Source organism: Aulonocara sp. 'chitande type north' Nkhata Bay, linkage group LG13 (assembly GCF_057382095.1).
Source record: "Aulonocara sp. 'chitande type north' Nkhata Bay isolate Kocher_YH1m ecotype deep benthic linkage group LG13, A_spYH_male_GT1.1, whole genome shotgun sequence".
NCBI lineage: Eukaryota > Metazoa > Chordata > Actinopteri > Cichliformes > Cichlidae > Aulonocara > Aulonocara sp. 'chitande type north' Nkhata Bay.
The window spans coordinates 11,871,724-11,887,618 of record NC_141356.1 but is presented as its reverse complement, the minus strand read 5'-3'; the positions used below and the strand labels follow the sequence as shown (position 1 = coordinate 11,887,618).

General features: G+C 42.9%; 1 protein-coding gene across 1 annotated transcript in view; it reads left to right on the top strand.

Annotated features, from left to right (window-relative positions):
- Positions 1 to 15,895, top strand: part of arfgef3 (ARFGEF family member 3) — a 53,352-nt gene that overhangs the window by 3,320 nt on the left and 34,137 nt on the right. Inside the window, exons 3-14 of the mRNA XM_086258736.1 lie at positions 2,848 to 2,929; positions 3,074 to 3,214; positions 4,365 to 4,433; positions 9,767 to 9,883; positions 11,813 to 11,858; positions 12,784 to 12,868; positions 13,273 to 13,377; positions 13,488 to 13,612; positions 13,938 to 14,185; positions 14,396 to 14,508; positions 14,733 to 14,865; positions 15,209 to 15,801. Coding sequence (XP_086114862.1) covers positions 2,848 to 2,929; positions 3,074 to 3,214; positions 4,365 to 4,433; positions 9,767 to 9,883; positions 11,813 to 11,858; positions 12,784 to 12,868; positions 13,273 to 13,377; positions 13,488 to 13,612; positions 13,938 to 14,185; positions 14,396 to 14,508; positions 14,733 to 14,865; positions 15,209 to 15,801 — 1,857 coding nt within the window. The remainder of the gene's footprint in view (positions 1 to 2,847; positions 2,930 to 3,073; positions 3,215 to 4,364; positions 4,434 to 9,766; positions 9,884 to 11,812; positions 11,859 to 12,783; positions 12,869 to 13,272; positions 13,378 to 13,487; positions 13,613 to 13,937; positions 14,186 to 14,395; positions 14,509 to 14,732; positions 14,866 to 15,208; positions 15,802 to 15,895) is intronic.

Sequence of the window (15,895 nt, the reverse complement as noted above, 5' to 3'; positions counted from 1 at the left end):
CAGTTTTCTCAAAGCTGCCTGATTTGAATAGATTAAAATGACAGAGGAGTCATTTCTGAGTTGATAATGCAAATACTGAGCGCGAGCTCTGAGCTCAGCATTGCTTCAGTTTGGACGTTTGATTGTCAGAGAAGTGATCAGTTTAAACTGCAGTAGCCTGGACACACTGACAGCTAAAACTCATCTGTTCAAATCTGCATCTTCACTATGAACTCATTGTTTATTTTATCTTGTGCTCTTGTTTATGTGTTGTTCTTTATTGTCATTCTTCTATTTTGTTTTATTCTATTGTTAAGTGACCTTGGGTATCTTGAAAGGTACTTCTAAATAAAATGTATTATTATTATTATTATTATTATTATTATTATTATTATTATTATTATTATTATTATTATGTGTATCTGAGGCTACTTTGACAAGCAGGATCCTTTTTTGGGCTGTCAGATATACACTGTGATCATAGACTATTTACAGATAGATAGATAGATGGATATATTACATTTTCTATGTAGTTTGTATTTGTATTGCTTCTTGAGTTTTTGCTTTTTATTCAATTTAGTTTAAATTGTTTGAAAATGCCTATTTTTATTTTATTAAATTTCTTTTTTGCGTGATTATTGTATAGAGATTTAGGTACATCACTACAGGTGTTAAAATAAAAACATGAATTTTTCAAAGCAGTTGACTCAGTAAACAAATCAGCTGGCCAGCAGGGGGCGACTCCTCTGGTTAAAAAGGCCGTATTTCCCATTTGACCCTTGACCTCAGTAAACACGTTCACTATTTTCAAATCTTATTTAACACAGTGTTATATTTATTTTGTGAGTTTGGTCCCCATCAGAATAAAAGCAATGATAGTTACAGCTGCAGTATTTTTCTTGTTATCGTACAGTTTAACTCAGAGTTTTCAGTATTTCTATTATTTAAATGAGTACGAGAGCACCACAAACTAAAAGAGCTGAGCGAAAAAGCAGTGTTGATAACACCTGAGCTCTCTAATGTGAGGGGAGTTTGTGCTACTGAGTCCAAGTGCTTTTGTGCTAATCACCTTTTAAATCATTCCAAAAAACCCAGTTGGACATTTTTAGAGTTCAGTGATCTCTTGGTGGAGTTTTTTAATTAGAGGGGATGCAATAATATGATCTGTCTGATTCTTGCAGTTGCTGTAGTGAGTTTGAAATCTAGGAATCTGTGACTGTTTCTGTGAGTAAAACTCAGTAAAGTGTAAAGTGGATGGAGCTGCTGCTGCTGGTGGCCAGCAGCTCGTGATGGTCCCGTAAATTCCCAACACGGCATGAATTATTCACGTGATAATCTGTGTTGTTTTATTAGAGCGTATTAGATTAAATATTGATGATAATGTCTTTGTAATATAGTGCCATGATTTCTCTACTAGTGTGTTCTTCTGGCTCTACAGATAAGACTTCATGCCTGTTATCTCTGAAGGAGAGATGCTAAAGAACAGACTTGATTGACAGACTGATGGAAGATTAATTTATAATGTATTTAATTATAAATAATCAAATTCAAAAGTGACTGAGTTTGGTGTTTAAATGACAAATTCTCAATGTTTTTCACCCAAATGTTTGCCTTTTTGTCTTTTGACTTTGTTGTCTGTGTTGTTTGTTGCTCATAAATGGTCTGGTTGTGGGTAACTTCCGTGCAAACTGTGGCTCCTCACAGCCTGCTTGAGTGGTCGAGTTGTGGCAGCTCAGAGCAGCCTGAGAGCGCAGAGATGAAGCTCAGTATCCTGTAATCAGCAGCAGAGCGCGGTGACTCAGCCAACCACAAATAACAAGAGGGAGATGGAGGGCGAGCGAGTGGAAAGAGAGATGGAAGAAACGGCGGGAGAAGCAACACAGTAGCTGGTTTACATAAAGATATCTGCGTGAAGCTACCGTGAAAAGCTTATTTAGCAAAGGATGTGGTTGCTGAGATTATTTGGGTTCCCTGTGCAAAGTTTTAAGCTTAGCATTTTGCTCGTGTGACGGGCGGATCTGACTGAGAAACCAGCTGACATTGTGAGCTCATGTGGTGTGATATGATATGGGATATTAATCAGCCATGAGGTAGGCCCACCCTGACGCATACTTTGCTTTATATCCTTCTGGATGTTATTGTGGGCCACAATTTATAAAACAGACACCATGTTGCACAGAGTGACTTGAAACCAGCAGTAAACTCATCAGGAAAGAGGTTAATTGAGCATGACCTTAGCAAGAAAACAGTGTGGCACTTCTGCAAGATGCTTTGCAACCCACCTCCAGCCCAGGTTTGATGTTTATTACAAATGTTGCTTATATGCAGCTCTAAGGACACAAGAACTAGAATGTAGTTCAACTTTATGACTTACGCTCCCCTCACCCATCAGACGGGTTGGCCAATGAAGACTTTTGCCAGACAAGAGAAGCTCAAGTAAATTGCTCCTCCTGACTTGTTACTGTAACGATTGTAAACTATAATGCTTCGGTTTTGGAGGAGGGCACAGATTTATGATGGAGGTGAAAAAGGAGACGTTCTGATAATCTGCTGATCTGTTTTCTTCTCACATCTCTGAAGTACTGCACACACAGTTTCACAGCCTTTAAGAGATATTCCGCCTATGCAACATAACCATTTTCAACCACTAATCATTGATGAGAACTCATTTATTAAAGCTTAATTTATTAACTTCCACTCCAAGATTTATTCACTCCATATTTAGCATTTTTTTCTGTTCCAAAGTCTGTGTTCGCTCACTTTATTGACACCAATCCCTGACTGCCTGTGATCGTGTCAGCTAATCTTCAGAGATTGTAGAGAGCTGTGATTGCACTGCCTGCATTACTATGTTGTGTTTGCTTCCAGAGAGCGCTGTCTGCTGCCTCTACAGATGGCTCTGGAGTCAAAAAACACCAAACTGGGACAGACTGCACTTACTGGCATGCAGGTACTGGAAGACACAAATGTATAAATAAAGGTTTTATTTATTTATTTGGATTTTATTCGTCTTTATTTAAACCTTTCTGATTGAACTCTGACACCAGCTTAAAGTGGAAGGTACAAACTGAAGCTGTAGCTTTTCTCTACACAGAAACTCCTGTGTGAGGACAGGTTTGTGGGTGGAGCTAGTGTGGAGGTGGAGGCACTGGAGAAACAGCTGCTCAGCCAGATGTTGGAGGCTATCAGAGTTACCCCATCTCTCCATGAAGACTTGCAGGTGGAAGTTATGAAAGTAAGACCTGGGAATGTGTTTTTGGGGCTGAAATGATGACAGATGGTTGTACTTGTGTCATGCATGAAACTTCCAGGCTTGCGTGGTGGTGCAGCCGGTGCTGTCCTTGGTGCTGAAAATTGTTCTGTGAAACTGGACTGAAAGAAGTCTACAGTTCTGAGTGCCCACACTGCTCATCATGTAGCTACACTTAATGTGAACACACTTAAAATAGTGTCAATTTCTAATCATTTAGACCCCAAAACTGATGTTATTTTCTAACATTGACTGTATTTTCCTGGAGCACGCTCCTTAGTGCACTTAGCCTATGTAAAGTGAACCTGCTATGGTAGCGATTTCCACCTCCATATTTTATTCTTGGACTCTACTGGAGTAGGTTTGCATGATTGCATGATTACTTATTGCATTATTATTGTATTATTTAATGCATGATTACTTATTATAAATAAGTATCTTATTTGGTCTTTGTACAGCTCCCATGTCATCCTTTGCCTGAAATAAGCTGGTTTAGCTCCTCCCCCTTTTGCTGTTACTGACCAGCTTTCTTCTGATTGGCCCTTGTAAATAGAATCATCGAGCCAAGAGTTGAACAAACAGCATGAAGCACAGTTTTTAGAGCAGTGTGCAACCTGAGCTTTTGGCTCACAGCTATTAATTATATATACATTAACTTTGTTTGCAGCTTTGGGCATAGTTAATATGAAAATAAAGCAGTTTAGTATGCCGTTATTTTTGTGCCACTATTCTGAGCGCACGTAAAAAAATTTGCAGGTGCAAGTGTTGTATTTTGAGGAGAAATTTTTCTTTGAGCGAAGAAAAGCTGAATTTGAGTGAACAAAATTCATTGCTGCGTGCAAAAAATGTATTTCAGTGTTTGCTGTTATCCACACACACACACACACACACAATAGCAGCCCCTCTCGCTCAGTCTTTGCATTTGCGCTCGCTCGCAATGTGTTGCTCGCACTCTCAACATTTCTGCCCGTGCGCGCTCAACTCTTTCTCTACACCGTTATATTTGTGCCAGACAACCAGCCAATCACAGAATTGGATGCAAAAAAATCGGATTGGCTGTTCTGGTCTCCAGTCAGCTCGAAATGATGAAATGCAATATCCCTGCTTATTAAGAGTGTGTTTCTCCTGTGTGCAGGTCCTGCTCTGTATCACCTACTCACCAAACTTTGACATTAATGGAGACTCCATCCTCCGGATTGCTGAGGTAGGGCAGCCTGAGACTGATGCGACTCATCTTCATAATCAGATACATGAGCTTTTACTTGGCAATAAATAAATGCATAAACAAATACATTCACAGACTTCATCACTGTGCAGAAATTTCTTTCCTGGATTCTTTTTCCAGCTCTTACATTAAGTTTTAGACTTTTTCTGTATTGCTGTCGCCTGGAATTATTCTGAAATGATTAGACAGACTTTTATGGGCCGGACTAAACTTGGACTGGACGGCCAAACGAGCTTTACAAAGGAAAATTCAAACATGTTAAAAAGAATTTGCATCATTTTCTGTTTAGCTTGTTCCTGCTTGTTGCCTCATGACGCAGACTTTTTTTCATAGTACCAGCTTTGAATAGGCTGTCTCAGACTGAACCGATGATAGAGGGCGTTGCATTTTTTTTTTAAGGAAAGTGAACTGTTAGCACAGCGAGCTGAACATGGATCTTTTTTTTAAAAGGTGAAGCGTTTCTCTGTCCTCACTTGCCCTCAAGCCTCATCTCATACTGTAATCTCATCAATTATTCAGAAAAGTGAGATGAGTTTTCCTACAGACACACAAACAAAGAGGCAGGGCTGTGCAGATGAAAATATTTGCCAATAAAACCAATAAAACCGTGACGTGCTGGAAGTACCAAGGTCTGCACCAGGTTCACTGGCTTAGCAATCTGTACAAAGCTTCTTACTCATGGTTTTTAAGGCTGTATTATCATCATATTACTGGAACACGTCTGTGTAATCATCATCAGTTTTGCTGTAATCAAGAACATCTGTTCCCAGTTCAAGCCTCAGCTTGCTTTGATTTCTGCTGAACAGTGTACTTATAATGAGCATGAGAACGTATAGCTGAAGAGACTGGATAAATGTCCAGCACTGCCTGCCTGATGACATACTGCACACGTCAGGCGGTGCCCCGGCCTTGAAGGTCAGCAGGTTCAGTTCTGTATTAAACTATAGATTAAGATAGATTATAGATTAAGCTCTTCTGTTTTGCTGGGTTCACAGTGAATGGGGTTCAAGAGAACAGATAGCATCTTGTTTTTATTAGGAGGTGTGATCACAACTGGCTTAAAATCACAAATTCAAATATGACACATCAACCCCTTCAAGGTCGTCTCCTTGGGTGGCACTGCACCAGATGATAATGATAATAATGATATTAATAGTAATGATAGTTAAAGTAACCGTAGTAAAAGTAGTGCTCAATGTTCTCAATGTAAGGAGAAAAAACAGGGATGTGCTGCAGACCTGCAGCCTGGTCTTTGAGATGTAGCTGGAGTCTCAGCTCCCGTGGGTAGTGATGATCCCTGAAATTAAACTTGGGTCAAGCTGACACTGAAGTTAATGTTTGCTCTGTGTGGAACTGGTGCAGTCTGCAAGGTTTGGGACTCCCAGGAAATGCTTTTAAAATAGCAGCTGTGCTGGAAGCAGTCCAGAAGTGCTCAAGGAGACAGTTTCATTCACAAACGTTTAAACTGGGTTGTCCGCGTTGTACAGCCACCAGCAGTAAAAACACTGATGAATAAAATTCAGAAACTTTAGTTTTTTTGCCCTGAGTCATTCTTAGACTCAGCCTCCCTTTTGGTCTTTATAGAACATAAAAAAGTAATCCCCCGTTTCTCGATAGCTCAGGTTCGTAACTTGCTCCTTGGGCTGTTTCATAATGGATGCCTCATTCAGTTTGGTTTATATTAGGTAAAACTGATTTGGAGTCATGAATAAAAGAACGGTGTCAAATCATCTCAAGACACTAATCAGTTCAATGCAAAGATTAGACTTTACGCTGACAGCTTACTGTACAATGGGACGTTTGGTTCTAAGAAAGACATTTCAGAAAGCACAGTGTTCTACAGTTCTACTGTTTATACTGAGCAGAAACGTCATGCTAGTCATTAATGTTCAGACCACCTGATCGTAGCGTGGTCGAGTGTTTTATGTCAAATGTTTTCTGTCACGTCACTTCCCCCAGCAGCAGAAGCAACATCTCCTGCAGCTAAGTGATGTTTGACGCCCATTAACAGCTCGTAAAAACCCAGTCACCATGGCGTGTTAATGGGCTCTGTGCTGTCAGGGCTGGCCATCTGGTGTGTGAGTGTATTGTATTTGCATTGGGGCATAACTCAGGGTGGCTGGAAAGGCTGTCAGCAACACTCCATTATCAAAACATCTAGGCAAATAGGGCCAGGACAGTTTTTTTCTAATGTATTTATTTATTTTAATGGAGGGATTGGCAGCGCTGAGAGATTCATGCATTGTCAAACACGGAGAGCTCAAGGCTTACGCTCCATCTCTCTAATGTGGTCATCAGTTACATGAAATGTAACCTGCCATACAACTATAGACACTTCAGATGTATTAGTGTGTTAACCCTCCGATAGACTGGTGTACCCAGCTTCATGCCCTATGAATCCAACCCAGCTGTGGCCCTGAAGGGGATGGATGGATGGATGGATGGATGGATATCCTTATTTTAACTGTAAATAATTTTCTTGTTCCCAAACATTTGACTCTTACATCAAACAGACTAACTCATTAATGTTCAGTAGACCACAGGTTGTGTGTTTTTTGTCCTGTCTCCCTTCCCCAGCTCTTCCCCACTGGTACCAAGCGCTTGCTCATTGAGGGTCATCTGATTGTTAGGGTTGTGTTATTGTAGGGTCTTTACATTACAATATAAAATGCCTTGAGGTGACTGTTGGGGGGATTTGCCACAAATAAAGCTGAAAATTGAAACCTGACTACAGGTTGAACAGGTGGCAACAGTTTAGTCATTCTCAGACTCAGAGACTGTAAATAAAAAATGGATGTAGCCACCATACTGTTACTTGTTAGTTCGTGCAGCCTCTGTCGCTGTCGCACCTGTATAATTTATAGGTGCCGCTTACTTGTGTTAGCCTGTAGCATAGCACTTTATCCCCTCGTCAAAAATATGGTCACTTTAGTTTCAAAGTGCTAATACTAATACATCGCGGTGTTTCCCCCCATCTTTTATATTCAGTAGGTTGTTTTGTAGCAACTGACCAGTGCTACCTAGAGGCAAAATAGGAATATGAGTATTTTGTTACCGAGGAGCTTTATTGATCTGTTGTTTTCTTCTTGTTTGTGGCTGTACAACACAAGCTTTTAGCTTTTAAGCGTTGTTTAAATAAATGTACCCTGTGCATGTACTATATGAACCCCACATTATGTAGGTTCTAATATAACCCTCAGACATGTTTGTACTTACACTAACTGGCAGTGCTTTAAAAAACAAGGTGGAGTATCGATTGCTTGCAGGAAGTGTGAGCATTAAAATTGAAGGAGCCGGAGCAACTCTTAATTCAAGAGGTACCTTGAGGTTGTTCCTTGCTCTCTTGTCCCTCTCACATGCATATTCATCCCATCTGTGAGTGCCTTATGGTGCAGGATGTATTGGTTTTTTTATTGATTGGGAGCAGGTGGTGTAAAACATCCCTGAAGCTGCCAAGATTTCAAATGTAATTAGCAAATGTGGTCTTTGTTTAGGCTCTACGTGAGGTTGGCCCTGGTAGTTCTCAGCCCCTCTGAGCTCACAGGATGGAACAGAAATTTGATAATTGGTCAAATAAATCTTGGCTTACACATTTTGTTATCAACAAGCTCTGTAGCTCTTCCATTAAACCCCACTCTTGGATTAAGAATTGTTATGTGATTTGGATTTCTGTACTGTGTATTTGGGCGATATCCCATCAGCAGCCTCCTTAAGGGACAAATATTTGATAAATATTCTGTTGGGAGCGGGCAAAAAAGCACTTACCAGGAGGTGGCTGGAGAAAGAGCCCCCAACAAAGAAAGATAGGATAGGAATAATGGAGGAAATACATAGAATGGAAAAACTTACATTTTCTTTGAACCACAAAATGGACCAATTTCTTAAAATCTGGAGGAAGTGGGAGAGATTTGTTGTAGGTGGTAATGTGGGATGATGGGTGGTGGGTTATATAACCAGAGCTTAACTAAGTATTTTCACACAACTACTGGAAGAAGGAAGGCCTGCTAAGGACGTGGTCACTGTTTTTTAGAAGGCAGGTCATAAAAGAGACTGGAAATAGCCTTCCGAATATCATCAGGGATGGACTGTAAAGTGCTGCGTGGACAGTAGCAAAAACCTGACGACATGGGACCTGTAAAGAGGTGGAGGGGAGCTCCCCCAGACCGGGCTGGTCTGACGGTTTCACTGTGCCATTATGTTATTATCAGTGCGTATTATGTTTGTTTTTTTGCTGTTTTTGTTTTTTTCATGTGAAAAAAAAGAAAAAAAAAGAATTGTTATGTGAATTAAGATCTCCATTGTTTCTAAGGTGCCCAGATGTGACAGACAATATTTAGCAAAAATGCTACAGAAAACAAAATACTTGAAATTCCCTCCTTAATTCTATATGAAATAAGTGTATTCATAATGGCTGTTTTTAATTTCATGTAGAATAAGCGCTATGCTTTACTGTGACATTAGCAAACCAGCATTCATGCTTCCTCCCTGGCTGGTTCAGTCCCAGCAATCCAGGAACAAATGAATACCCTAGGATAGCATTTTATTTTGAAGGAGAAAAGAGCCGTTTTTTCTGTACTCGTCTCTTTCCTGTCATCTCCCAGCGAGTCACAGGAGTCTGCTGCACCTGGTCACAAAAAAAAGTTTCAGAGTATGGCATTAATCAAAGCAACGTGTGAAAAACCCTAACTGTACACCTGGGATACAGTGAGATATCCCGAGAATACGGTATAGTTGATTTTAAATGCAAAAAGCAAAGCGGGAAAGCATGTGTTATAAATGGCTGTGTGTTTGTGTGTGTGAGCATGTATTCATATCTTTGTGGGGACCAAAGATTGTATGTTTACTATACTTGTGGGGACCAATATCCCAGTTCCCACAAGTGAAAATGTCAAAATGTGGTTTTAGTGTCAGGGTTACAATTGAGTTAGGGTTAGGCATTCATTTTTCATGGTTAGGGTGGGTGGCTAGGGAAAGCGTTATGTCAATTAGATGAATACCCGATGTGTGTGTGTGCTCAGCTACTAGCTAACGTCTGTCTTACCTTCCACAGATGCACAGTGTTTACTCTGTAACCTTCTAATCTGCCTGAAAGATGTCTGACACTGACAATACATCCCCTTGCCCCTGCTGCTCTCTTGTCTGGTTACCATAGTAACCAGTGACGCCATGGAAAGCTCCTATGAATCTGTCCAACAGTTCGGTGTCTGTCTGTGATGGTTTCTTGGCACAGTGCGTCATGGTTTTTCTGGTTTAGTGACATAAGAAAGACCACACACTGACAGATGTTCGTGTGTGTGTGTGTGTGTGTGTAGGTGTGCATCGAGACCTACATGTCCAGCTGTCACCAGCGCAGCATCAACACGGCGGTGAGAGCCACGCTGAGCCAGATATTGGGAGACCTGACGCTACAGCTCCGCCACAGACAGGAGGTCACACAATACTTTAATTATATACACACAGATATATTATACAGATGTATACAGTGGGGCAAAAAAGTATTTAGTCAGCCACCGATTGTGCAAGTTCCCCCACCTAAAATGATGACAGAGGTCAGTAATTTGCACCAGAGGTACACTTCAACTGTGAGAGACAGAATGTGAAAAAAAAATCCATGAATCCACATGGTAGGATTTGTAAAGAATTTATTCGTAAATCAGGGTGGAAAATGAGTATTTGGTCAATAACAAAAATACAACTCAATACTTTGTAACATAACCTTTGTTGGCAATAACAGAGGTCAAACGTTTACTATAGGTCTTTACCAGGTTTGCACACACAGTAGCTGGTATTTTGGCCCATTCCTCCATGCAGATCTTCTCGAGAGCAGTGATGTTTTGGGGCTGTCGCCGAGCAACACGGACTTTCAACTCCCGCCACAGATTTTCTATGGGGTTGAGGTCTGGAGACTGGCTAGGCCACTCCAGGACTTTCAAATGCTTCTTACGGAGCCACTCCTTTGTTGCCCGGATGGTGTGTTTTGGATCATTGTCATGTTGGAAGACCCAGCCTCGTTTCATCTTCAAAGTTCTCACTGATGGAAGGAGGTTTTGGCTCAAATCTCACGATACATGGCCCCATTCATTCTGTCCTTAACACGGATCAGTCGTCCTGTCCCCTTGGCAGAAAAACAGCCCCATAGCATGATGTTTCCACCCCCATGCTTCACATTAGGTATGGTGTTCTTGGGATGCAACTCAGTATTCTGTCAGTGCGCCCCAGGGTGGCTGTGGCTACAATGTAGCTTACCATCACCAGTGTGTGAATGTGTGTGTGAATGGGTGGATGACTGGATATGTAAAGCGCTTTGGGGTCCTTAGGGACTAGAAAAGCGCTATATAAATACAGGCCATTTACCATTCTTCTTCCTCCAAACACGACGAGTTGAGTTTATACCAAAAAGTTCTACTTTGGTTTCATCTGACCACATGACATTCTCCCAATCCTCTGCTGTATCATCCATGTGCTCTCTGGCAAACTTCAGACGGGCCTGGACATGCACTGGCTTCAGCAGCGGAACACGTCTGGCACTGCGGGATTTGATTCCCTGCCGTTGTAGTGTGTTACTGATGGTGACCTTTGTTACTTTGGTCCCAGCTCTCTGCAGGTCATTCACCAGGTCCCCCCGTGTGGTTCTGGGATCTTTGCTCACCGTTCTCATGATCATTTTGACCCCACGGGATGAGATCTTGCGTGGAGCCCCAGATCGAGGGAGATTATCAGTGGTCTTGTATGTCTTCCATTTTCTGATGATTGCTCCCACAGTTGATTTTTTCACACCAAGCTGCTTGCCTATTGTAGATTCACTCTTCCCAGTCTGGTGCAGGTCTACAATACTTTTCCTGGTGTCCTTCGAAAGCTCTTTGGTCTTGGCCATGGCGGAGTTTGGAGTCTGACTGTTTGAGGCTGTGGACAGGTGTCTTTTATACAGATGATGAGTTCAAACAGGTGCCATTCATACAGGTAACGAGTGGGGGACAGAAAAGCTTCTTACAGAAGACGTTACAGGTCTGTGAGAGCCAGAGATTTTCCTTGTTTGAGGTGACCAAATACTTATTTTCCACCCTGATTTACGAATAAATTCTTTACAAATCCTACCATGTGAATTCATGGATTTTTTTTTCACATTCTGTCTCTCACAGTTGAAGTGTACCTCTGGTGCAAATTACTGACCTCTGTCATCATTTTAAATGGGGGAACTTGCACAATCGGTGGCTGACTAAATACTTTTTTGCCCCACTGTATGTGCACACATTAACTAGTAGAAAATTACAGGTAGATAAAAGCATAACGTACAGTACCGCATTTGTTTTGACACCGAAGTGACAGTAAGCATGCCTCCTGTGTGTGTTCCTCTCCAGGGTGCAGATGGAGACGAGGTGACTGCACCGCCGCTGCAGAGACGAGGTACATCACTGCCAGGGGTTTCTCTCACCTCTGCAGCTTCCTTTGTCAGCTGTAGGGATTTACTTCTCACCTCCTAATATGTAATATTGCATATGAGCACAGCATTTCACTGCCTAATATCTTACTATGAATGCTGCAGACAGGACCATTGTAGGGTATGAGTGTCCAGCAGAGACTAAATAAAAGCCTTAAGATCACTCTGACCTAACAGGAAGCTCCCTGATTGCCAGTCCCGCTCATGTTCACGCTGAATTGGCCCCTGCAGTACACACAATAAAACGTTTTTGTTCTGGTCAAAGCAGATGGCTGCTCCTCCCTGAGCCTGGTTTTCTTGAAGGTCTCTTCATGTTAAAAGGGAGTTCTTCTTCCCCACTATCACCAAGTGCTTTCTGAATGCTGGACTGGGGACATTATTGCCCATTTTATGAGTGGCATGTGAAAGTTAAAGCATCACTGGTTGGTGAAGGCATAGAGACACTAGTTTGGCCCAGCAATGGTGAAAATGTCCAAGTTTAGTTTCTTGTGTGAGTTCAGCATTAAAGCTTGCGAGCCACTGGTGGCTGTGGGCTCTTTGTCATGTTTAGTGTGCAGCTCCAACTGTTTTGTAGCTGTTATAAAGCCACTGTAATCACCAATCTGCTGGTAGTAAGAAGCAACTTCGGAGAGAGACTGGCAGGGCTGCTTTTATGATACCATAAACAGTCAAATGCACTGTTTCGATAGATGCCTCTGCAGGCAGAGAGCCAAACAGGTTCCAGTGAGGGAACTGATTTATTCTGCTTCTTAGAGGGGAAACTGAGAGAGAGGAAATTGGGAAAGCAATGATTTTTTATCACTTCATGTACATAGTGGCGAATGATAAAGCAGGAACCACAAATTAACCTTTTTATGGTGCGTGTGGGGGGGGGGTGGTGGCTTTTTGCAGATATTTCTCCCACCAGCCAAGCTCTGTGTGAAGATGTGGTCACGGTTCTGACCGTTTTCTGTGAAAAGCTGGAGTCAGTGGACAGGTAACGCTGCAGATTCTCATTGACTCACTAATATTCTGTTATATTTCTCTTGTCTCGATATGGAGGTGATAATTCAGTCAGACTGATCCAAACACAGAAACAAAAACACAGATATATGATTTTGGAGCAAAGGATGGGCCGACGTCACTGATAATCACTCTGCTTTCATTAGTGTTTCATCTCCTTTCAGTGTAAGTAATGAGAACAAACATGAAGGCGCCCAGGAAAAGGTTGAAAAACTGCACATAGTTTAGCTGCTGTTTAGCTCATTCGTGTGGTTTCGTTTTAAATGTCAGCTTTACCACATTAAACAGTGTTTGCATGTTTCCTCTGCACTTCCATGGTTTCTTCCTGGAAGCTTCCTAGTTTAATACAGTAACCATTTCTTTATTTTAATCTCCCAGTGATAACCAGCTCCTGCAGCTACTCTACCTGGAGTGCATCCTTTCTATGCTCAGCAGCTGCCCTCCCACAATGCACCTCTTCAGAGGTTTCACAGACCTCGTGTGGTAAGACTCACTGAGTAAAATTTCATCAACTGGTCCCTCACTGTTGTCCTAATTGGAGTTGATCGTAGTCCGATGTAATCAATAAAAATCGCTAATGTTCCTCTTCCCAGGAAGCAGCTGTGCCCATCCCTGGTGGCAATCATGGGCAATCCCGTCAATGACAAAACTATTGCTTCCCACCACGGCTACTCAGCGGCATCAGACCGAGACCGCCTCTCAGAGAGACTCAGTTTAGGTAACTGAATTTACTAAAGAATCCGCTGTAGGAGTTTGTCTGTTTTTTTGCAACAATTTGAAAGCGAATATCAGTGGAAATTAATCTCTATCAGGAATTCAAGCGGCAAGAAAGGGGGGAAAATCAATACCTAATTACTGATCGCTCATAAACGGAGCCTGATGCAGCTATGAAGATCACGACTGAAGCTAACAGTGTGAAAAGTGTTGGTTTCCACTCACTGCTGCAGGAGTTTAAGGAGACATGAGTTCTTATAGGAGGAAGCTTTCTATCAGCATGATTTCATGGGTTCAGCTTCATGCCCCTCTTTGTTTTGTTCTCCCAGGAATGGGCCAGGAGGTGGACTCCTCCTGCGGAGGACTGTCCGATCAGGGCAGAGGTTCTGGCTGCTCCTCTAGCGCCCCTGCCAGGATTGCACCGGTAGTGCGCACAGTTTGCTACATTGCAGCAGAGCTGGTGCGTCTGGTGAGCTGCGTCGAGTCAATGAAACCGGTGCTCCAGTCGCTCTACCACAGGATCCTCCTCTACCCTCCTCCTCAGCACCGCACCGAGGCCATCCGCATCATGAAGGAGGTGGGACAAAGACATTTCTCTACGTTTATAATATCATTTTTCACTGACAGGCAGCCTTTTGCTAATCTTTATTCAGCAAAGTTTTCACAAGTACCTCCGAGGATCATGCACTCGAAGGGGTCCAGTAACAGTTTGACATTTGGGATAACCTGCCTGCATATGTTTTTAGAACCATGTCAGCAAAAGCTTTAATGCTTTCGTCTGTGGCAGATTCTGGGCAGCCCCCAGCGGCTGTATGACCTCGCCGGTCCCTGCATGGCTGAGCCTGAGACCAGGAAGCGATCATTCTCAAAGAGGAAGTCCCACCTGGACCTGCTCAGACTGTTAGTAACTCTTAACTTTGTTCACTTGGTGTTTGCTCTGTTTCTGAAATTTAACAACCTGAAATCTGTCACCCAGGGATGTTTGTCCGTACTCTTTGTTTTGCTGCACATTGTTTCAATCGTCACTCGGTCCAAATTAAAGTAGAAATCAAAGTAATGTGTTCGCTCACGTCATTTGGCGATCAATCCTATACTGAGCTGTTTGTTTCTGCTTCCCGTGGCAGAGTGATGGATGGGATGACAGAGGCTTGTATGAAAGGAGGCATCGAGGCGTGTTACTCCTCCGTGTCTTGTGCCTGTGCCCTTCTCAGCGCACTGGATGAGCTGTCACAGGGCCGTGGCATCCAGCCTGAGCAGGTATGCAGACAACACACGGAACCACAGCATTAAAGGGCCATTCTGGGGTTTAACGTATTACTTATTTAAGTAGCACTTTTGTGCATGCAAAGGGTTTGGATTTAGTGTTCAGGCCAAAAGAAGGTCTCTATGTCACTGTGTAACCCAGTGATACTTAATGCATTCCTAGCAGTTAGTTTGACAGCCCTCAACCAATGAATGAGCAGCTCTCTCGGTGGCCGTCCATCATTAAAATGTTTGTGGGATTTTGTTAACAAGTGACAGCTCTTGGGTCTCTGAATCAGCATAATATGGGCTCTGGTGTTGATTACGTATAAAACGGTAACATAGCTGCGCTCTCCAGGCTCGGCTTCTCCTCAGACGACTGGACGATCTGAAAGATGGAACCGAGTCGACACGTGAGTCCATGGAGATCAACGAGGCTGACTTCAGGTGGCAGAGACACATCCTGTCCTCAGAGCAGCCTCCGTGGGACCCCAGCTCTTCTTCCTCCAATGTGGCCACCACCGGCACCACTGAGCGTAGCCCTGACATCAGCATCAGGATCACCACGGAAGCGGGCCAAACCACCCTGGATTTAGAGGTGGGAGAGCTCGGCCTCGCTGTGGGCCACACCAGTCCGGAGGAGTGTGGAGAGGACGCTCGTCTCCCTTCGCCTTCTTTCTGTGGCGATCAGGAGGAAACCAAACACGAGCCGATCCCCGTGCCCAACCAGGGAGGCCAGAAGGAGGAAGGAGGGGTGCCCACAGGGGAGGTGGAGGGAAGAGGAGAGAAAGAAAGAGGTGGAGGCGGAGAGAGAGGAGGTGCAGTTCCTCCAGATGTGGTGCAAAGGAGTCACGCCCTCGTCTACCCCGACATCACGAACTTCCTGTCTGTGGAATCCAGGTCTCGGTCGCACCACGGAGGAGGGTCACGATACAGCGAGAGCAACTTCAGGTACTGCTGTTTCTCTAGTTGCTGAATTGAAATTATGATAAATAGTAATTAAGTAAAGAAAGAATATATAAATAATAAAAACAATCTCATGCTT